The sequence below is a fragment of the Cricetulus griseus genome, assembly GCF_003668045.3.
Source record: "Cricetulus griseus strain 17A/GY chromosome 1 unlocalized genomic scaffold, alternate assembly CriGri-PICRH-1.0 chr1_1, whole genome shotgun sequence".
Lineage (NCBI taxonomy): Eukaryota > Metazoa > Chordata > Mammalia > Rodentia > Cricetidae > Cricetulus > Cricetulus griseus.
This window is the reverse complement of record NW_023276807.1, coordinates 30316050-30341828: the sequence shown is the minus strand read 5'-3', so window position 1 is coordinate 30341828 and position 25779 is coordinate 30316050. Positions and strand designations below refer to the sequence as shown.

At 43.6% G+C, this 25779-nt stretch overlaps 1 protein-coding gene across 1 annotated transcript in view; it reads right to left on the bottom strand.

Moving 5' to 3' along the window:
- The window catches only part of Rcan2 (regulator of calcineurin 2), an 81608-nt gene that overhangs the window by 4795 nt on the left and 51034 nt on the right, over positions 1 to 25779 (bottom strand). Inside the window, exons 2-3 of the mRNA XM_027387447.2 lie at positions 15326 to 15499; positions 12627 to 12798 (exon numbers count right to left, since the gene is read on the bottom strand). Of these exons, the coding sequence (XP_027243248.1) occupies positions 12627 to 12798; positions 15326 to 15499 (346 nt within the window). The remainder of the gene's footprint in view (positions 1 to 12626; positions 12799 to 15325; positions 15500 to 25779) is intronic.

The window sequence follows — 25779 nt, the reverse complement described above, 5'->3', positions numbered from 1 at the left end:
TGCTGTCCTAGATCTACATGGAAAGAGCCTCTACTTGATGACTGGAGCAAGGACTGTTAGACCCCCATGACAGGTGTCAGCATTTGTACCTCTGTGCACATACTGGCAAGCAACATTAGTGAAACAGAAAGCTTACAAGGCATAGACTTCAAGTTTGGATGCTGACACTGAAGATGAGGATCCCTGATGATGTAGCAGGTATGTACCAAAGCTCGCCAAATGATGCTGGGGAGGAAGGCCAGAACACTCAGTCACTGTTATTTGTTGAACTGTTAAAGGAATCAAAGTCCTAACCTCTAGTTCCTGTGATTGTGACCAGGTTTGAAGTAGGGTCTTTACAGATGATCATGCTAAAATGAGGCCAGTATGTCCATAGCCTTATAAAAATGGACAAGGCACATAGAAACTCACACAGAGAGAATGCCATGTGGAGAAAGGGTCTATGCTGCCCAGAGGCAAGGAATGACCTGAAGCTAGGAAAGAGCCAAGAACAGGTCTTTCTCTAGCACCTCCGGAGATAATGCGATCCTGTGCACACCGTGATCTTGGAGCCTCCCATTCCCTTTGTGGTGTTCTACAGCCTAGAAAGCTAATGGAGTTACATTCTGCTTTTTTATTGAGTCAGAAACAGTTTGTTCTTTTTAAAGTTGAATGTATGTATTTGTATGCACATACATGTTTGCATGTTCCTGTGGGAGCAGGTGTGGAGGTTAGAGGACAACCTTGGGCACTCTTCCTTGCCTAGTCATTATCCGAGGAAGGGTCCCTTTGCTACAAGATACACCAGGCTAGCTGGGTCATGCCTGTTTATGATTCTGATGGGGGAGGTCCTTCTGTATATGTGTTTCTCTTATTGGCTGATGAATAAAACATTGCTGGCCAATAAGGTAGAAGATAGGGGGGACTAGGAGAAGAGGAGAATTCTGGGAAACAGAGGCAGACAGAGTTGCCATGTACGGACCAGGAAGAAAGGACACACCAGGCATTCTCCGGTAAGATAAGACCACGTGGGAAAACATAGATTAATAAAAATGGGTTAATATTTAAGACAGAGCTAGCCACCAGCCAACAGTTATATAACTAATATAGCATCCATGTCTGAGAAGGGTGACTGGACAGGAGAATCTCCAGCAACATGTTTCCCTGTTGTTTGTTCTGTGTCAGCATAGGGACACTGGGGCTATGGATACACACTCGTGCCTCTGGCTTCTGTGGGCTCTAGGGATCCGAACTCAGGCCCTCACATTCGTGTGGACATTGACCTGTCTTCTCAGTCTAAGAGGCAGGGAACTCTTTACCAGACACCCTCCATCAGCATTCTACTGTGTCAGCAGGTGCTTTCCTGAGTCACGACAATAAATGGTCCAGGAAAACAGAGAATTATGGCTCTGAGTGCTGTGGAAGCAAAAGAGATAAAAGCAGGCAGAGCTGTTTTTCTGCAGTGCATGAGGACTCTGAGTCAGATGTGTTGAAATTACAGGTAGGTAGGACTGAGTCAGCATGGTGCCCCTGTTTGGCATTCCTGCCATGTAGTGAGCTGGAAAAGAGAACATGCATTAACCCAGCAAGGGATTAACCCCCTTTGAAATCACTGTAGGGATGTTATTGTGGTCTATCTAATGTTGCTTGAAATGAATTGAATTGAGTGGGGTTTATCACCCTGATAGTATTTTGTCTCAATGTAAACAAACAAACAAAAAATGAAAGTGCTAAGGTAGAAGAGGTTGTTTGGTTACTGCTAACAGTATAGAGCAGGGGTGGGGGGACTCGAAACCAGCTTTATCTGAGGGGTACAGGAGATGGTTCATGGCAGATTGGCATCATCTCTGAGTACTGATTCTTAGATAACAAACACACCAGCAAGGGGCAGCAACCCTCCCAGCTCTGATCTAGTGGAGGTGTGTGTGTGTGTGTGTGTGTGTGTGTGTGTGTGTGTGTGTGTCTGTGTGTGTGTGTGTGTGTGTGTGTCTGTGTCTGTGTCTGTGTCTGTGTCTGTGTCTGTGTGTGTACATGCCCATAGCCCCATGTGCCTCTTGGTATTCTTCAAGGGAGACAGGGGGAAGTGATCCCTGAGCCCTCCACTGAGATGTCAGTGGAGATCTCACTGTGGATTAGCAGAAAGGATTTCCTTTGGATTGTCACACTGTAAAAGCCCATATCGAGGAACCCCAAGGACCACCGTGGTCCTGTGTGCTGCTCTGTTTACTGTGAGTGCAGAGATGGAGCATGTGTGTGTATGTGTTTGTGTGAGACCATAGAAGGGATCTGCTATAACAGTTGGCATGTGAAGGTTGTGAAAGCTAAGGCTGATGTGGGGTGGCAGCGCTGATGCAGGCCAGAACAGGAACAGTCCCTTTCCTCATCTTTTGGCAAGAAAGCTATTCTTATTGGAAACAAGATGCCATTCTGTAACCCAGGCTGGTCTGGAACTCACTATGTAACCCAGGTGGCCTTGAACTTGTGACCCTTCTGCTCCAGCCACTGAAGTGCTGGTGTTTCTAGCATACTCTACCACGCTTGGATATCGTTTGCTTTTTCCCTTTCCCCTCTCCTTCGTCTCTCCTTCCTTCTCTCTCTAATTCCCTTTTCCTCCCAATCTCCTGTCCACCCTCCCTTTCCTTCTTCTTTCTGTTCATGTCCTTCCTCTACTCCTTCTCCTCTTCTTTCTCACCCTTCTCAGTTGAAACCCAATGAGCAAAGCTAGCTTTTATTAGTCTTCTCTCTGCCTTGGCTAAGATGATGAACTCCTCCTTGGGCCATGCTCACACCTCTGGAATGGAGGAAGTGGGCCCAGAATGGCACTGTAGCTGTGGGGTCCACTCTGGCAAAGCCTCTGCGTGTGGGATACAGCACATCCTCAGTTATGTTCATCAAATCAGACTGCATGATGTGAGGGCTGCTTCCTGGCTGTGGTCCCGCTAAGGCTGACATCTCATTTGCTATTTTGGGAAACTCTGTTACTATCAAAATCCTGCAAAGCTTAACATCTGCTGAGTGCCTACAAACTAAAAAGCAATGGCTTTGGCCTTACTGGATTGAATCTTTCTTTTTTGGGCTTCTCTTTTCCCTCGGGCTTCAGTTAATTCTTCTGCCATGAGGGTTGACGTCAATGCTGTCACCGTGCAAAGGGAACTACTGGGCTTAGTTGGGGGACAAAGAGCATGTCAAGCTTGATCAACCCAGGGTGGGGACAGTCTTGCCATGGTACAGTGAGGACAGGACATTCAGACTGGTTTCTTTGATGGGATAAGAAAGACATTCATCTGTCACATGCTCATTCCTTTGTCTGCATTATATTGTCCTGTCCCTTGTGTGCAGAAAGGAGGCCAGGGCCAAAAGCCATCAAAACTGTACCAGTCAGGGTTTTCCCTTGCCCTCTGCTGAGACACTTGAAAAATGGTCTAGTGTGGGCAAGAGTCAAATGCCAATTCAGGCCATGGACACCAACCAAGGCTTGGCTACTGTTCAGAATAGATGTCAAAGTTCTGTCGTCTCTCTTCTTGAGCAGGGAGAGTCAGGTTGATGACAATGTCCTAGTTCCTGTGGTATGAAGGAAGGACTGTGTTGCAGGTAAGATACTCCCCTGTCAGTGTTGAGCAGAGTCCTGAGGAATGCTGAATGGTAGTGTCTTCCAGTCTAAATGATACAGGAAGCCACCACCATGCCACTTTTGACTCTAGGCTGTGACTGAGCCCCTTCACTGGTTACAGAGTTTGTAAGCACTGGCTTCTTACAAAGGTGTGAGGGTCTGGAGATGCTGCAAATGTGCACCAAAGCAAAGTCAAGATCGTTTAGATTTTAATACTCTAAACGAAAGAAAAGGAAGAAAACCTTTTCTGTTGTAAGATAGAAGAAACCCTCCTGAGACTTCAGGCTTTGGGGACTAGTCCTCATCATATGTCCTGATGGGGAATAGATAGATTCTCTGCCCCAGGGGCTTTCAAATACAGCAACGGCTAACAGTGTTGGAGGCTTGTTCTGCTGCACCTTCTGCTGTTCTGGAAGATTCCTACTCTTGCACACTGATCCCCTTGTAAGAGGAGTATATTTCCAGGCTGGTCTCACCCTATTGACTGACATCTCTGTGAGTAGCCACTCCTATCCACGCTCACATGTTAGATATAACATGGACTGTATCTTTACCTTGTCCGTCTGTTTCTACCTTGTTTATCTTCAAGGGTCTTTCTATCAGTCCTCCAGGCATCTAGGTGAAAATCCTTAAAGCCAGGCACCTGAATTCTTTTCCCATCATCCACCAAAACTGATCAGTCCCAGGGTTTCTTCAACTTGGTTCTAAAGCATTTCCACACGCTTTCCTCCCAACATCTGCTGGGCAAAGACCCCATCCGGGATGCTCTTCCAGCCACCTGGAGCACTTCCTGTTATTTTTCTCACCACAGTAACTAATCTTCTTAAAACGACAGATGGGGACTCTGCCTTATCACATAATAATGTGACTCAGAGGAAGTATAGTGTTTCTGAGAATTATCAGTGCAAGGGGGTTAGTGCCTGTGTTCCTAGGATATGGTGAAGTCAATTCATGCCAACCATAGAAAGCTCTCCCAAGATGCATGATATTAATTACTTGGGAGAATGTCGCTGTGGTCTGTGTTGCTCAAATGGTTTCCAATATGATGAACTGATCATTTTGCATTTACATAACCAAGCAATAGAAAAATTGCAAAGGGCTTTGACTCAGTGGGTCTCAAAAACCCTTAAAAGGTGAAAGACAGGCTGGGTCCCAAAGGAAACTGGTCCTAAAGACAGACCCATTCTCTCTCCCCCACCACTGCTCTTTGTTTTCTGAATTGTCAATGGTAAATCTTCTTTCTCCCCTCTCTTCCTATCCATATCCATGCCTCTATGACTAAGAGACAGAAAACTGCAAGTTGCTATTTTAATGAGACTTTGGATATTTTTTTATGTAGTCAGAACCATTCAATTCTAACACTTAAATGTATCATCTTTTGTATTATCCAAAATTATCTAATCCAAGTGTTATTTGCACGCGTGTGTGTGTGTGTGTGTGTGTGTGTGTGTGCGCACATGTGTGTTTCTCCATCACTCCCTGTTTTAGTGCCTCAAGATAGTCTCTCATGGAACCAGAAGTTCAGATTCAGCTAAGCTAGCTAGCCACCAAGCTTGCAAGATCTGCCCTTCTCCACCTCCTTGGTACTGACCCAGTTCCAGGCATACCTAGCCATGTCTGGCATTTTATATTGGAGTTGGAGATTTGAACTGAAATCCTCATTCTTGCAGAGCAAGGGCTTTTATTCAGCGAGGCCTCTCTCTAGACCCCCTAGTGATAGTTTGTGTTCCATATTACTGAAGTCAAGATGTAGACTGATGAGTGAATATCCACTAGTTAATGCTCAATAAATACAGGGTTGATTTACAGAGGGCACTGAGCTATTAATAACCACCTGCATAAAGTCTAGTATACACCCAAGGCAGCTGGGAACCACTGTAGTAGGATAGAAGGCCAAGAAACTTCTGTGGCATCCAACATGGGGCTTGAATATCCACATAGGGTGTGAGAAAGCAGTCTGTCTGGTAGTCTTGGCTCTTTTAAGAAGTCCTAATATATAGACAAGCACTTGAGCAGCTAGCACTGGGTACAAACTCCTGCTTCAGACAGACACAACAAATTTACAGAGCTGGGGTGAGTAAATATGGCTCTGGGGGTGGTACCTACCAACATGAGACTAGGCTCTCAGGAAACTGAGGGAGATGGAGCCAGCCACCAGCATGCCATATCCTAAGCAGAGCCGAGATGGGGTAGCCAAGCAGTTTAAGATTTGGCCTATGCAGGCAGAGGAGACTAAAGACATGAAAAAAGGCCAGGTCCAGGCCAACAAAACCTATGAACAGGTATCGTGTGTTTAACAATGAACCTAGATGCTAAATAAAGAGAAAATGGGTACAGACAGTCATAGAAAAAATAAATAGTTTAAAATTGATAGTTTAAAGTCTTTAAAGAAAGAGTAAAGTAATATAAAAAGACTGTCTAATGAGGATGGGAAATACACAGGGCATCTGGATCCTGTACAGCACTTTGTTGACTTTGTAAACTTTGTGAGGAGATGATGATGAGATGTAATTAGCCCATGCCAGATAATCAATAAGCTCTCACTTCTACTTTCATTCTGGGAGCAGCTGGGTCTCCTCTTTGGTCAGTGCTGACTCCCTTTCGGTTGTGACCAGAGCCTCATGTAAACCCTGTGTGAATTCTCACACCTGTGACTTTCGTCCCTTTCTACTGTCTCTATGGTAACAGACTCACCCATGAGCTTTGTCTCTCTATAGCTTGACTATTGTTCTAGCTTTCTCTCCCAAGCTGAACACTGTTTAGAGCAGGTTTTCTTTGCTTACTCTGTATCATAGAAAGCTGTCATGCTCAGTAATATCTCTGTTATTGAGCACTTACTACATCCAGGGACAGGGCTAAGTCTCTAAGTATATCACATAAAAAAAGTAATGCTTACTATACAGCTCTGTGACACAGGCTTCATCATGTCTAGTGGGGTAGGAGGGTAAGGAACTTGCTTCAGGTCATAGAGAACATAGAAGATGCAATCTAGATTCTAACACACACCTTGGGTTTTAGTCATTTTCCCAAAGCAAGATGACAGTCCAACTTCATGATGGATATTCTTTTGTTTTGTTTTGTTTTGTCTTTTTTTTTTGAGACAGGGTTTCTCTGTGTAACATTTCTGTCTGTCCTGGAACTCATTTTGTAGACCAGACTGGCTTCAAACTCACTGAGATCCACCTGCCTCTGCCTCCCGAGTGCTGGGATTAAAGGTGTGTGCTAACTGGGAATGGGGGATGCTGGCTGCTGTGTGTGTAGTCCATGCCTGTGATCAGAGAATAGCCATTTTGAAAACATGAAGTGAATTTTCAAGCAATATTCATGGCATACACCCAAAATGTAGGTGCTCATTTATATTTGAAAAGGAATTGTTCTTACCAGTGAATCAGAGCTTGGACTAGATATGTCTTCCTTGTGAGTTACGTTAATTAGTGACAGATATTTTCCACTTGAGGGAAACTGTGTGCTAAGCAGCGACCGCAGCAAAGCTTCTTTACTATGACATGTTTTGATAGAGTAGAATTTGGTAGGGGGGATCTAAATATAGCAGACGTGGGCAACTTGAAACTGAAGTACCATTTAAAACCCTCCTCTGCAGTTAACTAAAATTGATCTCGCTAAGCAGAGCTAAAAATAGCAGGAGGGGAGAAGGGAATAGACAGAATGCCTCTCTCCCTGCAGGCATTCTCAGTGGCAATGAGCATGACCTTCTGCGCCCTCCAGAGAGCAGAACAAAGGCCAGCACTTCACATCCGCTCAGATCCTCCTCCTGTTTAGTTGGGACACATCCTATCCACCATTTCTGTCTACTGCTGTGGATATACTGTGTTTCCTGGGTTGGGATTTTATTTTCCCTTTCTTTTTCATTACCTTATGAAAAGAATATAACCCTGTACTGCTTTTCAAATTAGGAATGGCAAATATCATAAAACAAATAGAAATGGATAGATTTAGCTCATCACCCACCTCCATGTTGTCGCCTCTGGGTCAGAAGTGCAGAAAGCCCTCATTTCATAAAGACTGTAAACACCCCATGAACAGAGAAGAAGACAGCAAATTCTGTGTGGCAGGCCCCAAATGGCCATTTTTGGTAAAGCAAGGAATGCACCCTCCAAAAAACAAAACAAAACAAAACAAAACAAAAACTAAACAACCCTGGGGTATGTGTAGTGGATGTTGGTTAATGCAGAAACTCAGAACTGTTCAAAGTGCAGAGAATAAACCACTGTGGAGTGATCAGCCACAAGGGATATCGATGCATATTTCCTTTCCCAGAACTCAGAGATCAATGGGGAAGAAGGTGTAGAAAGATTGCAGGAGGGAGAGGTGGGAAGGATGGGGTGACAGGTGTCGTCTAGAAATTATGTAACCTCTGCCCTCATGAACTCACAGGAGCTGTAGCTGACTTCACAAGACCAAGGCAGGCAGCATCCTAGTATGGAGAGGAAAGGGGCTCATGAACACTCAGCACCAATGAGGAGGCCATGGACTGTTGGTGGGTTCTTGGGGAAGGTGAGTCTGTTTTTCTTAAGAATGTGGGCCCTGGTAGACGACCATGTTGCAGAAGATGGCCATATACCCATGATGTGGACAGCCCAAAATGGAACTCTGTGGGTTATTTTAAAAAGGATACAAAGTTGGAATAGGTGGGGAGGGAGAGAGGGGCTCTGGGAAGAGTTATGAAGAGGAATAGGGGTGAATATGATCAAAATTCTATGTATGAAATTCTCAAAGAATTAATAAAATTATTATATTAAAAAATAACCTGGAACTCAGGTAGTTAACCTTAACATGAAATAAGTTGTAATTTGTCACTGAAATGGTTCTGCCAAAGGATTAAAGAAATGAATTTTATGAAATCATTTTTAATGGCAATGCTGGAAGTCCTTTTGTTATTGCAAACATTAATTAACTGCTATGTGACTCAGACTGGCTAAAGCTACAGAAAGCAACAATTTGCCACTGAAGATACTATCTCTAAGCAGGCTGATATCCGAGGCATTGGTTTATTTATGCATTCAGCTGTCCAGTATTTATTGAGTATCTACTATGTTCCTGGGAGCTGAAGAATCCAATGTGAATAAAGCATACACATTCCTTTTAAAAATCAGGGAAGAGCCATGGTTGAACAACAGAAAATGCCCACAAGGAGAAATGAGCATTTGTGTATTTATGTATATATGTATGTATCTATCATATATCTATCTGTCTGTCTTTCTGTCTCTCTACTTTTCTATGACATCTGTCAAGTTGACAAATTGATGATAGAAGTTTTGGAGGATAGGTCAGACTTGTAGGTAAGGAGAGGATGTAGGGAGTGTGTAGTCTAGCTCCTTCCTTGTTGCGCCTGAAATAGCCTGTATTGTAGCTTGAGGACGCACTCATTGGTCATCACTTCTGATTGCAACAGTGCTGGGAAGGGTTTGGGTGATGATAACTGAGCACCAGTGAATGGATTAATGCTAGTCTTGTTCCCATGAGACTTAGATTAGTTACCACAGTGTGGGCTGATATAGAGTATACCCCAAACTCATATCCTCTGTGGGTTTGTTTCATTTTAAAGACAAGGTCTCACCATATAGATCAGAATGAATATAGGCCAGGAACTTGCTATGCGGACTAGGCTGGCTCAGACTCACAGAGACCCACCTGCATCTGCCTCCCAAACCTTGGGAATAAAGGTGTGTGCCCCCACACCTGGGTGCCTTGTGTCCTCTGGGTGACATATGAACTGAGCAGATACTGACATTAGGTTCTTGGACTTCCTATCTTCTAGAACCACCAGCCAAAACAAAACTATTTCTTTTTATAAATCGAGTCTTGGGTGTTCTGTTTCAGCAACGGACAAGTGATGATGATGGCCTCTAATATGACCTCTGTGATATTTTCATCCCCATTATTGGATACAAGTCATTTATCCACATGGGATATGGAAGCAAAGAGAAACAGCCTCAAACTGCTGGCAAGAAATGCAGATAATAATGTCCAAAAAAAAAAAAAAATCCATCCAGGTGGCAGATGGTCCAAGGACACAATACCAGTTGTCCTTGCAGAGGAAGAAACCCTGGATGTTGGCAATATTGGCATTTGCTATTGCACAAGGCAGTGAATGGGTCCATGGTTGTTCACTCTACACACTGGGTAGGCTTTTTGCAAGACTGGTGTGGTGTTGAAGACCACCATCATCTCAGGGTTAGAACAGAAGTTACCCATTGTCCAAGTAGAACAGGCCTAAAGTTGGCAATACTCCACAAAAGAATAGCATCTGGCCAAGCCAGGGGATGGGGGTGGTTTCATGGCCTGGAATCAGAAGAGACTCTAGAACCATCCAGCTGCATCACCCTGGGGAAGCCCATCTGTCTTCCCACAGCTCAGGCCCCTACTCTGTGACATGGGGTGACTATAGAGCCAGGGCACTTGCAAAATGCTATGTGAGGCATTTATGTGAGGCAGGAAGGTGAAGGCCATAGCTACCCTGCATTTTAATGCTGTCAATCACTTTTGCTCAGTTCTCACAAGGGCCACCCTCCTTTCCTGACCGTCTGAGGTAAGTCATTGCCCCCCCCACCTCTTCTGTGGCAGGTTCGGAAAGTATCCCTGCCAGGGCCTACTCCCTGCTCCTTGCATTCCTTCTCTCTTTTAGGTCACACATGTCCCTGACAATCACTTCCAGACCCTGGACTGTGAACCAGTGAGGATGACTGAGTCTGGCCCTTACCTCCTCTCTGTACCACTCTCTGGTGACACTGACTCCAAATGAAAGTTCATATCATTGATAAAAAACAAAAGTGACTAGAATTTTACTGAATTATCAGCTCCAAGTAGGCAGAATACAGAGCAGTTGAGCTGTGATCTCAGTAAATTTTATACCAAGGAGCCACTTTGGTAAAGAATGAAGACCAGAATGGAATATGGCTCAACGGGTTAAGGGCTTGCCATGTAAACATGAACACCTCATCTCCAGAACACGTGTGGGCATGATGATGCACATGTATAATCCCAGTGCTGGGGAGGTAGAGACAGATGGACCCCTGAAACTCACTGGCCAGTCAGCTTGGTTACTTGGTGAGGTCCAGGCTGAGTAAGATCCTGTCTCATCAAACAAACAAACAAACAAACAAACCCCAAAAGCAGAAAATGTAGATGGTGCCTGAGATAGTACTAGAGTTTGACTTGTGGCCTTTACAGCCATGGGATGACCTGGCTGTATTCTTGGCAATTTATGTTCTTACCCTGGGACCCCAGTCTCCAGTCCTGTAAAGTGCAAGTCAGCCAGCCTACAGCCTACAGGTGATTCTACAGAAAGATCTATTATCCAACATGTTCACTCGTGTGCCTGTTCTGCCCTGAGTCAAGCTGGCACCCCACAGAGTCCGTTGGGCTGGAGAGGGTCCCTGCTGTGATGGGAAATGGCTTTCCAAGGCTTGACTTGAGCAGACCTGACTTTGTGTATGTCACCATGCTACTGCCCTCCTCAGCCATGGCCCTCCATGAGTGGAAACCATGTAGATTCAGGCCTCCAAGGAGTGAGCCATTCACTCATAAATGCCATCACTTTGTTAACCAGTCCATCTTGCACACCTGCTCCTTCTCACAGCAGCTCTCTGAGGGTGAAATCATGGCCATTTCTAGGACCCCAGAAGCCAAGTGGCTCACTGGTCCACCTGGAAAAGCTATCTTCTGAGGCAGGACCCACACTCTACAAGTATTCATTCTCTCACAGAAAATGCTTATTAACCAAATCAGCCCCAATCTTCATCTGAGGACACAGTAGGGTGGCCATTTCTTCATGGGAATTTCCTGGTTTAGCATAGAAGGCTCACATCCCAGGAATCTTTCCATCCTGGGCAAACCAGGACCATTGCTCATGCCAATTCCCATGGTTGACAAAGGATGATATATATGAGAATCTGGGTATCGGGTATGAGTGACTCTTCATCAAACATTTCTATGACTGGGTAAGAAATACTGAGAAGACTGCATTGTAAGTTCATTATTCCCAGAATTTGGCATTTAGGTGGCTCTGAAGCTCACCTGTAGGTTAGAATCAGGAGATTTCTGAACTTTTCCTCTCTTAGGGTGGAGTCAGTCTACTGGAGTTGTATTTTTAAAGTCCCCAGTCACCCTAGAGGTATCACCAGCACAAAGAGCTGATTTGAGGGCCAGCATTCATCCTTCATCTCTACAGTGCTAGTTTTAGCCCCTCTCATTCCAATCACTTCCTCTCCTTGTAGAAGACAGGGAAAAGTCATTTGGAGTACAAAGAAGCTTTGCCAGCTAAAATTGGAGATGGTATCAGTGCTGGGTGTAAAATCTGAAATAACATCAGACAAGTGCAGAAAGAGATATGTACAAGAATGCTAACAGTAGCTTTGATGGTAGTGCAAAAAATTGGAAATAATCCAATTATGTAGATGGAGTGGGAAAGTAAAGTGTGGCAGTTATACTGATAACTAGAATGAACAAGTAAGCTAAAGTGTCCTAACATTGGAACAAAGTGAATATTACTATCTCTCTGTGTATGTATGTATGTATGTATGCATGTACTATGTAATGTATGTATGAGTATGGAGACAGGCTATATCTTGTGGGATTTGGAAGTCTTCATTTTGATGAGGAGCATGCCTCCTAGCAGAGGATTCCAGGGTGCATGCTAATGTCTGTAGCTATAATAAAACCGATAAGGCAGCATGGTAGCCTCTTGCCAGCTGAGAGAGTGTCTTTCTCTGCAGACCCCAGGCTGGGCAGAGCAATCCCAGCACTGGGTTGGGTCACTGTCTCCGTATTAAAGCCCTGCACTACAAACCCAGAACCAGAGTCTTCTTAGTGCAGGCCCCTGCATTGCTCAATAGAAGGTACAAAGCTGGGCACTGTGTCCTCATCCATCATCCCTCCCTCCCAGTGTCCACAGGGAGCAAGGACTCCATTAGGAATGTAGGTGTGATAGGAAAGCTATGCATGCAAGCTTGTTAATCTTGTTGGCAGTTCTAGGTTTCTGACAGATGCTTCATTTTAAGAAGGGCCAAGAGCTTACCTGGTCCTAGTTTGGCCACGGCATAAAGGAGGTCATAGTTGAGGACTGGTGTGGCATCACTGATGGGCTTCCAGCCAACAGGAGGAGATGAAGGAGGCGAGATGAGGAACTGTTTGGCAGGCTGTGGGGGTGCCAAATGCAGTTTGTCTCCATCTGTCTCAGGTGTCTGGACCTTTCAAACAGAGAAGAACGAGACATGTGATCTTCCAGGCCTTCAGCTGGGCAGGGCTTCACTGATGGCCAGACTTCAGCGGCAATCCCTCCTTACCGCACACCCGGTGCTCATTGTCTGATTCAGTATTGAAAACAGTGGTTTCCAGTTTTTTGATAAGCACCAGGGTCACCTCGAAGACTTCTAAAACGTGTTGCTGAGCCCAACCCCAGCACTATGCTGTGTGCTCTTATGAGTGTGGGGACATGATGTCCTTCCTCAGGTACCATCTCCCTCCCTGCCTCTGTTTTGCTTTTCATTTATCTGTTTCAATTGCACACTGCTGCAACTCTACTGAGCTCCTAACCCAGTGGTTCCCAACCTGTGACTTGCAAAAATGTAATATATTTCCATTATAATTCATAACAGTGGCAAAATTACAGTTATGAAGTAGCAAGGAAAATAACTTTATGGTTGGAAGACATCAAAACATGAGGAACTGTATTAGGAAAGCTGAGAACCATGGTTTTGACCCTTCCCAAGGATAACTATGCACCCCTTAAATAAAGACTACCCCTGTAGTATCCTACTACCCCTTGATGGTTGTGAAGCTGTGTCTATTCTGGGGACTTACCTATTTCATGAGACTGGAACCACAGAGAAGGTGAGCTTTGGTGTCTAGCATCCCATCACATTTAAAGGCTTTAGTGATGGATTATCAATAGTTCTTTTTGCAGCGGAATAATATTTCTCTGTATGAACATACCACCATCTCTTTATCCCTTTATGAGTTGAATAACATTAGGTTGCTCTCACTTTTGACTTATTGTGAACAATGCTTCTAAGAATATTGTTGCCTAAGTATTTGTTTGAGTTCCCTGTTTTCAGTACCTAGGAGAGTATTGCCAAGTCACATGGTAACTCAATATTATCTTTTAATGGAACCTAATCTATCATATACTGCACGCACACATATATACATATACATACACACACATAGAGTCTTTTTGTTTTGAGATAGGGTTTCACTGTGTAGCTCAGGGTGGCCTTGAATACAAGGTCTTCCCCCCTCAGGCTCTAACATACTGGGATTACAGGAATGAATCATTACATCTGACCCTGATGCAGATTTTAATAAATGATGCTCTGAGATCTGTCCTAGCTACAGGAATTTGTAAGAGATGTCGGGTTTTAGCAGGAGTCTGAGGCTGATGCCTGGGATCTTTCTGCTGTGCTGTGTTTGTGTGGTCCAATATCGGAACCCCACTCACGGATCATCCGAGAGGTGACTATTGCCTACTGATGGATGAGGCCTTGATGGAGATAATGGATACTGATTGTCTAGTGTTGTGGACCTCGTGAATATCCCCAAGAACTACCTATCCTTATTTAGCATATTTAGCGCATTTGGTTTTGCAAAGCATAAAATTAATTTTCATAGATTTATAAGCCTTTGTCACGAATCTGAATCATTAATAAATCATAGTTTTAGCCGACCATCAAACCTATCATTTAAATTTTAATCATAACCCTTTCTAGGAAGGTTAGGAGTCACTGTGGTGAGAGATTTTCCACTGCAGCTCCTAGCTGGAATTTACTGTGCCTTTACCAGAATCCTGGCACTGCTGTGCACAGTCTTCCATGTCATCGTTCCATCTTGTAGATGAAGACTCTGAGTCCCAGTGAGCTTCTCTGACTCGTCCTGGTTACAGTCCTTGTCCTCAGACACAGACACTGCTCAATCTGTGACTGATGACCTCTTGTTTTAAAAACTTAACTGGTTGAGAATTTCATACATGTATAAATGTATTTTCATCACATTTGTCGCCACTCCTCTCCCCTTCCAACCTCATGTTCTTTATGTTTTCATAGCCTCTGAGTCTAATTGGTGCTGTCCATGGGTGTGGGACCATATCTACCTGAACATGGTCAACCTACCAGAGGCCACACCCGCAAGGAAACTGCCTCCTCTCCTAGCAGTCATCAACTGCTGAAAACACCTCAGTTGGAGGTGGGGTCCACCACCTTATGGTCCCCAGGCTCCTCCATGCTGGAATGTTGGCTGGCTTATCTTGTACAGGTATTAACACAACCAATGAATTTCTTTCTTTGTGAATTAATTATAACAGTAAACCAATTCATGCATGTACGGTGCCTGTGGCCAGAAGAAGCCACTGGATCCCCAGGAACTGGGGTTACAGACAGAGCTGAGAATCCTTGTCCTAATCCTAGAGAACCCTAGTCCTCTGGAAGAGCAGCCAATACTCTTAGTTGCTGGACTATCTCTCCAGGTCCGCATTTACATTTTAATCTATTGATTTTTAAATGAACACTGGCTTTTTAAATTTTTATTTTGTGTACACGAATGCTTTATTCACATTTACATATATGTACCATGTGTGTGCCTTCTGACCCCATGCTAAGGGGTCAGAAGATGGCACCAGATGTTTGTGGACCACTATGTGGTGCTTAGAATCAGACCTGTTTCTTCTGCAAAGGCAACAAGTGCTCCAAACCTCTTGGCCAAAACAGCAGGGTGAAAAGTTACCTGTGCAAAATAGAGTTTTAGTTTCTTCCCTCGGAACTGGGTCTCATGAAGCTCTATCCGTGCGCGGGCTGCAGATTTGGGGTGGCTGAAATTTATTCGGACACGTCGGAAACTTTTAAACAGCTGGAACGTCACACATTCATCGTAAGTCCGGAACAGTCCCTCAAATTTTTCCTGATAAAAACAAACAGAGAAAGAAATCTATTGGTCATGGGTCTTATATGATGCCATGTGGCAAAAGCAGGTAACCTTCCTTGGTAGGCTGTTGAAAACAGAAAGTTAAAACAAGGCACAGTGGCCAGGCACAACAGTTTCCTTAGCCTGGATAGCCAAGCGAAAGAGAAGCAATGTTTTCCATACACCTACCCCAGCCTGTAGCCAACTTTGTTGTGGCATAGAAAAAAAATCAACCAACCTTTATTGCATTAAACTGCCATGGTTTTGATTTTTTTAAACCTCCTGCATTATAGCCAAGATGCCATAATACAAAGCAGCAATTTAAAAAGTTTGATTCGATTCACAATTTTAATTCAACTGAAAAACACCCGTTACATGTTCACTTGGTACAAGGCTTGGTCTCTCCTTAGGTTTTAGAAAGGTACAGAGATCGGGGTCATTTTGTTCTGATGTATGGTTGTCTAAAAATTTAACATGAGAGGTCAACACAGACACAAATAAGAGAACACCCAAAAGAGAGGGATAAAGGAAGAATAAAAGGAAAAAATCATAGAACTAAACACATGTGTATACAAAATTAACACCATCTATTGAGTTCTTCCTAGCCTAAAGCCAGTGTATTAAGCACTGTATATTCTTACTAGACAAATGGGTCTTAAGAGAGTAATTTCTTTTTTTAAAGATTTATTTATTATATATACAGTGTTCTGTCTGTATGTATGCCTGAATGCCGATCTCATTATAGATGATTGTGAGCTATCATGTGGTTGCTGGGAATTGAACTCAGGACCTTTGGAAGACCAACTAGTGTTCTTAACCACTAAGCCATCTCTCCAGCCCAAGAGAGTAATTTCTATAATTAAAAGTTCCTGATTTTTAAATTCCAATAGTCAACAGTATTTTGTCACAACAAGTAGAAGAGTAAATGCCTGAACAACTTAACAATGGATTCTTCATAGAATCCATTGAAGTCATAGAAGTGTGTGTGTGTGTGTGTGTGTGTGTGTGTGTGTGTGTGGTGTAAGTATGCCAGTGAGTTGTGCACAGGTCAGGACCATAGGTTGATGCTCAGTGTCTTTCTTAATGCCTCTCCACTTCAGTTTTTGAAGCACAATCTCTCAGTCAACTGGAGCTCATCATTTCAGCTAGACTAGCTGGGCAATGAGCTCTATGATCCACTTGTCCCTGCCCCACCCCAAGCACAGGGGTTATAGCCACATGCCACCATCTCTAGCCTTTAATCGGGCTCTAAAGATTCCCTACCTTATTTACTAAACCATCTCTCTAGTCCAAGGCTCATAGAATTTTAACCTGATGAATGATGAATTTACCCTTTTCCCTCCTCACTGGCGTTCTTTTACAATTTGATATTTCTGGCTCACTCAGTAAGTCAAGACTGCTGAAAGTCCCTAGGACCCTGGCTATGGACTCTGGCTACAAATAATTGCACTACTAGAATGAAGGGAAGAAATCTGTTAGCATAAGCCAGTGTAGGATAGCTATAAAAATGACCCTGGGTTAAAGTTGTGACCAAATGAAAGAGCAATATATGATGTGAGGTTTGGAACCTATGAGTCCTCTGGCTTTTTAGACTAGACCTCTGCTGTCAGGGAAGGGTTTCCTGTCTTTCTGGCTCTAGAAGATTTCATCTCAGCCTGTCATGTACATGGCTCAGGTAGCACCCCAGGCTGAATCCACCTTAGCTCTTTCCATGCTTGACTCCCATGCCTGATGACACTTTCTCTTGAATGTGAAATACGTCATTCCATTCCAATAGCCCAGAGCATCTACCCAAAGCTTTGGCTCCTTTTGCTTCTTTATTCTTAAAGACTCAAACCAAGCATTTTTCCTTGACATAGAATAAAAATTTTTCCCCTCACCTTTCAAGTTTTGGGATAAACCAGCCAGCCCTAAAATCTGGGCCTTTAGCTACCTCTCCAAGGAGCTCATTAAGAAATTCTTTCTCTCAGTCCTGTGTCTTCCTAGATAGGAATTCTGATATTTAGCACCCACCACATGTCACCCCCTGCACAGTGCAAATGTCTGAGCTGATCAAAACTCAGCCAGTGGTTTGATTAGCTATGTGAGTTCTCAGGAATGAGGGGGGTTAAGATGTTAAAATTCTCATTTTATATTTAGCATGTGTTTTAGGGCAAAATTCTTGAGTCATGTTTCTGGGTCACTTATCTTCCTAATAGGGAGGATCCACCTCCCCATCTCCTCTCCAGGGTCTGAAAATGAGCAGCTAAGGCTGACTAGTGGGGGCCAGGTTTTGTCCCCTATTGAGTATCCCCTCCTTTCTCCTCTTTCTTTCTTTCTTTCTTTCTTTCTTTCTTTCTTTCTTTCTTTCTTTCTTTCTTCTTCTTCTTCTTCTTCTTCTTCTTCTTCTTCTTCTTCTTCTTCTTCTTCTTCTTCTTCTCTTTCTCCTCCTCCTCTTCCTCCCCCTCCTCCTCCTCCTTCTTCATTTTTAATACAATGCTAATCAGTTTGAGCTGCTGACCTCAAGTACTCATGTTAGACAAAAGCAGTCAATGAGCTGGGCAAGAGCTCTAGGAAAATGGCCCCTCTTCTGTCCATGTTGAAAAGCCTTGGCCATCCAGCAGCACTAGAATTGTTCTTTGTACTGATCTTTGACAGATGCTTCCATACCATTGTTGCTGGTCCTAGGTCATTTCTGTTATTATGACAAAATATCCTGACAAAAGATAAGAAACTAAGGAAGTAAATGGCTTATTTGGATGATAACTCCAAGTTACAGCCCATCATTTGGGAGGTCAATGCAGGAACCAAGCAGCTAGTCACAGACATCCACTCTCAGGAGCAGAGAGAAATGAAGGTACCCATGGTTTTGCTTGCTTATTTAGTTAACTTTCACTCTTGCATAGTTAAGGACCCAGCCTAGGGCATGATGCCACAAAAGGAGCTCTTGACACCCTTACTTGGAGATCCAGCTCAGTGCTCAGGGGCCAGCGTCTCCATTGGACCATATGAGGCTATATGCCTGGGGTGATGCTAATACATATCTACCATGTGTTTGGAAGGCACCCTCTACAAGTTTTCATGAGCTTGCAGTAGGGGTGAGTGGGATCTAGTTAAGAATGGGGGTTTTCCATTAGTGACACTATAAGTATTCATGTTTTGAGGCAACAAACAGTATACATGACAATTTGGCTAGAGAAAGACCATATTGAGTCTATCAGTATATCCATAGATAAAACAATTACATAGAAAGATCAGCTGCTCCACCACAGCAAATCTATTACTGCATTGATGCTCAGTATCCATCAAGTGCATAGTCAAATATGCCTCTCCACCTGACAGTTTTCTCCATTGTGGAACCCCTCACATTTGGCTGTGAGGTCTTCCTATAGCTTCTGGTCTGTGCTATTCTATGGTGGCTCTCTCTAATGTTTGGTCTTAGGATGCACACTCTCAGAAATTATTGAAGAGCCTAAAGAGCTTTTATAGTGCAGATTCCCTCTCTTAATATTTACTGTACCAGAAATAAAACAGAAGTTTGAAAGTACTTTCTTGCAAATGCATTCCCAAGTAAGAGTAAGACATAGGTTATGTGTTAACATAACCTTATTATGGGAAATTTCTGTTTTCAGAAAAGTGGCATGATATGGCCAGAAGATTGCCATCTCACCTTTAATCTTCCATCTATTTCCAGTGCACTAGCTGCTGTCACTCATGGTATGACGTAGTATGGGAAAAGTGTGGATTATGGGAATAACCTCTCAGGAATGTAACTGTTCTTCCTTGATAGGGCACCACTTGGCAAGGGGTCACTCCTGAAGATTATGGCAGCTCAGAAATCTGAAGCCACAACCAAATATCACTTTAGCTATATTGAGGCTCATTGATATAGTTTTTTACTTTTGGTGGAGTTTATTGTTAACCCCTGCATGATTTTATAATAGTGGACATTGCCATTCGTAAAATAGCTTCTCTAAGTTACATGGCCTTACAAAACAATCAGCGTAATCACACAATATTAAAATGGCAATCAATAATATTGATGACCAAAAGGGTCTGGTGGATAAAATTTTTCCCAAATTAATTTTGGCTTTAAAGCTTGTGGTTTACCATTGGCAACACACATGGCAGCTATTAAAGAATGGTGTGTGTGTGTGTGTGTGTGTGTGTGTGTGTGTGTGTGTGTGTGTGTGTGTATGCTAATAGAGGCCAGAAGAGGCCATTGAATCACCTGGAGCTGGTGCTACAACTGATGAACCACTGAAATGGGCACTAAGAACAAAACTGGACTCCTCTGCAGGAGCTATACAACCCCTGACTATGCTCAGCCCAGGAGGGTTTTCCATTTTCACAGTTAGCGCACAAAGTAGTGGGCTTCATTACAGCATTGCACCCATGTTATTACACTGTGTTCTTCTTCATCCCTCCCGCTGTGCCAACACTCAACCCTGTCCTCCTTTCCCAATGCTGCCTTCCTCTACACCAAAGGTTCCCCTCTTCTACTTACTCCCAGAGGACACGTCTTTTATTACATGGAACACATTGCATTTTGTGTTTTCTACCCTTTGATAGATTTGAGGTTTTTTTATTTTTATAATATTTTGTTTTGTTTTTCAAGACAGGGTTTCTCTGTGTAGCTTTGGAGCCTATCCTGGCACTCGCTCTGGAGACCAGGCTGGCCTCGAACTCACAGAGATCCTCCTGCCTCTGCCTCCCGAGTGCTGGGATTAAAGGTGTGCGCCACCACTACCCAGCTATATTTGGTTTTTGTAAGTGTAGCCTGTGTACTTAGCTCTTTACTTGAGGGATCTTAATGTAAGTTTTCTTTCTTTAAATTTGTGTAGTCTAACAATTTCATATATGTATAGTATCTTGATCAAATTCACCCCCAATTCCCTCCCCTCCAATTCATCCCTCATTTTTCCCTACTTGTCCTTCACAACTTCATGTGCCCATTCTAAAAGATTTACTTGTATTTTGCATGTATAAGCATTTATGTTTATGATGATGATGCACAGTATATGTGCCTGGTATCTTTACGGGCTACAAGAGGGTGTAAAGTCCCCCGAAACTGGAGTTACAAGTGGCTGTGAGGTACCATGTGGGTGCTGAGAACTTAACATGGTTCATTTGCAGGAGCAGCTGGTGCTCTTAACCACTGAACCATCTCTCCAGTCCCTCATGTGCTCATTTGAGAAAAGAATTGACAGAGTCCACTCAGTGCTTCCTGTAGGTGCATGGATGTGGGGCTGTCTCCTAGAGCATGGACAACCAGCCTCTCAGGGGCTGATTACCTGAAGAAAAAGACTCTCCCTCCCCCATCAGCTGTCAATTGCCAATAGCTCCTTGGCTAGCAGTCAGACTTCATGCCTCCTCCCCATGCATGCTGGAGTTTTGGCTGAGAACTCCTCAAAACATTACAGGCTAAAAGTTTTCTTTAAGTTTCTTGCTTCATATCTGCAACCAGTGTTTATCCACAGTCTGCGTCCCATATTTAAAAGGTATACCGTATACCTTTTAAAAGGTATACCTTATAAACACATGACAGGGTAATACAAGACCAGATAGAAGTTGAGTAAGAAAATTGGGTGGAGGGAGAAGCATGAATTAGAGCCTAATGGATGTGTTTGATGAAGCTGAAGTTCTTCATTGTTATGACCTCTGCCAGAGTTGGGCTTACATAGTGTCTGCCATCTTTGCGAACATATACAGGGCAAAGAAACTCTCACACATTCTATAGTTCACAGAATCTACATGGCAAAGATGGATGTGATCTTAAAATTTGGCCTCTGGATCTGTCCAGGGTCCTTACAAAGAGACCATCGGATTTGAGGAGTGAGCAATATCCTTGTTACAACACACGGCAGAATGGTGGATGATGTGTTTCTGACCAAAATGCCAGCAAACACTATTTCCTAAGTCAACAATATTTCTGTGTATGCTCAGTAAAACTGAGGAGACAGCAGAACCTTCTGCTGGAGAAACTAAGAGGATGTTAGAAAATACTATACAAAGCTAAAATGCTTACTCTGGCCTTAATTACAGTCAGATAGTGGATCAGCCTAACTTCCGTTGGTTCTCTCCCTCGCTCTGTAAAACACTTGAGAGTTGGACTTATCACTGCTGGGGTTTAGGTTTTTGTCTAACCAAAGGAAGGCACTACAAGCCAGATAGCTGTACCATTGGCTGACTAGCAAAGCCAAAGATAGCTACATAAATACTGCTGCTAATATGAAGGGAGCACAAAGTTCCCAAGACAAAAACAAAGCAGATTTTCTCATCACCCTAAAGGACCAGTGCTGTATTTGTGAGACAGCTGTGTGGGATCGTCTGTGGAGCCTTCAGTATCATGTGAAACCAGGCCATGTTCGTTACATAGTTTTCAAAATTTTACTCTTAGGATCCCTGTAGGTTTAAGTTATCTTAATTAAGAAGCTGACATCTCAAAAATCACAAGCTTTTCATTTGTTGGATAAATATTATCACCTTTCCACAGCAACCATGGACCAGTCACAGGATAACCCCATCCATCTGTTGGGGTGATACTGGCTTTAATGGCCCCCATCAGAAGACCCCGCTGCCAAGCCTGCAACTCTGAAGAGGATAACTAGTCTGCATGTGGTGACTCCTAGTTCTGGATTTAATCTGCCATGACTTCTTAGTCCTTATTAATAATGCATGCATTGCTCCATCTCTGGTTCTGGTGTTACCTCAGTGCAAGATCATTATGAACATGAGGGTTTCCATCTCCTGCACAGCTTGGTCCTGGAAACCTGACTGTGTTGACACGGGGATAAAGAAATAAGAGGCATTGAAGAAATGACAGATACACATACAGAAAAGCTGGGACCTAGTGAGTCCTGCTGGCTCTGATGGAGGGCACTTACATACAACCAAGAGACTCAAAGTGTTTGTTATGTACAGCATGAGGAGGAGGTATTAGATAGTCTGAGTCAGAGGTCTTTGGAGGGGAGCAGTTTCAGGATGTAAACATCCCCAAGGAGAAAGCTGTGGTCCATAGGATGCTTCAGTCTTAGCTAAAGGTCAATCATTCATTAGCAAATCATACATGGACCAGAGGAAGGCTTTGCTATATCTCCAAGCCTAACTTGGAGCAGGCTCTGCCATTTCCATAGAACTGAGGCACTGGGGTCCTTGACACGGCTCTGCTCATGTCCACAACACCCGTCATTCCATCCAATCTCTACAGGAGAGTCATAACTTTCCTTCACTGATAAAAAGCAATGGGCAGACCTCTTGCCACAGGTCTGCTTCGAGAAAAGGTGAGTCTCTGGAAAATGTAAGGACACAGGAGAGGGCTGGAGAGATGGCTCAGCGGTTAAGAGCACTGACTGCTCTTCCAGAGGTCCTGAGTTCAATTCCCGGCAACCACATGGTGGCTCACAACCACCTTGAATGAGATCTGGTGCCCTCTGCTGGCATGCAGGCAGAAGACTGTATACATAATAAATAAATAAAATCTTTTTTAAAAAGGACACAGGAGAAAAATTATAAACAAAGATCCCATTCCTCAAAAGGAGCCTCAGTCTCCATGAGCCTTTCTCAGTACAGAACTTTATATGGCCTGTGTGTACACTGTGGGCATGCTAGCCTGCTCCCCCCCCCCATGGTTACAGAGCATTGCCATGTGAGGTTGTGCCTGTAGGTTTTATTCAGAAACTCTCCATTCCCTTTATTCTACTGAGCTGTCACATGTTTAAAACTAGAAACAAACAAACAAACAAACAGAAAAACCAGAGACAAAAAATAAACTAAACAAAGGATGCAAACAGATTTCCCCAAACATCCAAAGCCAAAATATGTACAGGAGTGATAATGGTCTTGTGAGCAAAGATGAGTTCAAAAATTTATAATGTGGGGAATCCCTCATTTGTCAAAATAATATACAACTTGCTAATAAAGTCAGGAATGTAGGGGAAGCTGTAGCCACGCCTTCTTAGGGGCTGGCTACAAGAGTACCTGAGGGCTTGTGAGGGCGTGGTCAGAGTGAGTAGGGGGACTGCGTTTTCGGTTTCGGTTTCTCTTTGCTTCTTGCTGTACAGACTACCACCGGCTGGCTGGTCCGCTCTGTAAGTAAGGCTTTTCCCTATTAAATACCCTTATATTTCTACCTGACTCCGTATTGGTAATTACCTACTATACAGGAATTTTAAATGAATTAGAACAAAACAATTATAACTGCTGCAACTCTTGGGAACTCTATGTGACCTCATTGTGTAGACTTCTGAGCAACAAGGGCCCTAAGGAAGAGCCTCAAGCCTTTCCAGAAGTATACCCGAGATGGTGTGTAGTGTGCAGTCATGCACAGAGGTCTAGAGTCCAGGTTTTCAGCCCAGCTGAATTAAGTTCCAGTGCCTATGCCTATAAAGTGGGAAACCCATGCGCTCTACTCTCGGGCTTCCATGCTCCTAGGCCTACCACACTTCCAGCCCTTCCACAAGGAGCTTCCTGAACTCTGACCTTTTGTGTTCCAATAGAGGCCTCCCTACATAGACATGGTTCACTACTTCATTGGCTATTGGTGATGAACTCTACCTCATCGTGACTCTTCCGGGAATTTACCCATCTTCTAATCACAGGTTGCCTTCACAACTCTCACCTGAGACTAAAAAGGGTCCTCATCTTTCTCATTATTACACCAAGAGACACATCACTTCTGGCTCGAACCTCTTGTCCCAAGAACCAGGGATGAAGATATATAAACATACGTTTCTTTTCATGATCACAGAATCAGTCTCTTAGCTGATCTTGGTCATTTATCAATTAGCAGAACAAGAGCAGAGAAACTTGAATCTCTCAGCATGAAGTTAGTCCAATCACTCTTATTACTTATGGGTCCATTAGTCATAAAATTTCAGCCATGAAACACAGTCTCCATGGCTAAGAATATCCCCTCCTTGCTTGATCTTGTCTGCCTGGAACCTAGCTATCTAATCAGGAGTATCAAGAGTCAGATAACTGAATGAAGACAGAAATCTGCAGATGACATCGTGGGCTTAGGACCCTTGTTGGTTCAGACTCCACACAGTGACAGGTTACTCTCTGGGTAAGACTCTCCCACTACCTTAATCCAAGTTATTTTCCCTATGTCTCTGTCTATATGTACCAAATATTTTGGTGGCCCACACTGGCCCCATCCAGGCTGCCCAGGATATGTGGCACTTGGTTGTAACGACTGATCATCTATTTGTGAGTATCTTTGAGCTTTTGGGTCACCCTGAGTAGACTGGTTAGATTTTGTCAACTTAATGCAAAATAGAATCATTTGGGAAGAAGGAACCTTATTAGGGCTGGACTGTGGGCAGTTCTGTGAGGCATTTTCTTGATTAATGGTCAATCTGAGAGCACCCAGACTACTGTGGGCAGTGCTACCCTGTATAGGTGGTCCTGAAATGTATAAGGAAGCCTTGGGAGCAAGCCAGTAAGCAACATTTCTCCATGGTCTCTGCCTCAGCTCCTGCCTCCATGTTTTTTCTGCCTTGAGTGCTTACCCAGACTTTCCTTGGTGGTGGACTATGCCCAAGGATGTATAAGCCTTTTGTTTCCAAGTTGCTATTGGTCTCAGTACTTATCACAGCAACAGGAAGCTAATTAGAACACCCATGGCACCTTCTACTCCATCAAAGGCATAGCTGGCAGCATAAAGTAGCAGAGAGGTAGTCTTCCAGAATGAGGAGGAGGGTAGGCTAGACAAGCAAGCCCTCTGAGGACCAACGTGAATGCTGACCTCTTTGAACTGGCACACTGGGCCTGTTACATGTTTCAAACAAAGGGAATATTTGACATTCCTCTCACAGCTGCCACATTCTGGTTACAGTATTGATAACTGCCTTCTCTCAGGGCATTTCTCGAGGGTCAGTGACAGCTTTGTCCTTCACTGGGACATCTATCTCTCTCCTCTGATCTTTATTGTGCAAGAACATCTGTGGTTAGCATCAACCCAATCAGATAGATGTAGGCTCTCACTGTGCTTATGCAATTGATGGAATTGAATTTATAGTCAAGTATTGGTTTACCTATCAAGTATAGATAATAAGAAGCACTATACAAATGTGTTTGGAGTATAGTGTTTGGAACTACACAACCTAGTTCAAATCATGGTCCTAATCTACCGGGACACACCCATGTCTCTATTCTCTTATATATAAAATGGGAACAATGACAGTATCTATCTCTCAGAGGTGTCCTGAATATGAAGTAAATCAATATAACTAAGGTATCTGAAATGCTGAGCCTAGTGTAAGTGTATGAGTTGTTCTTAGTAATCTCATATAAGT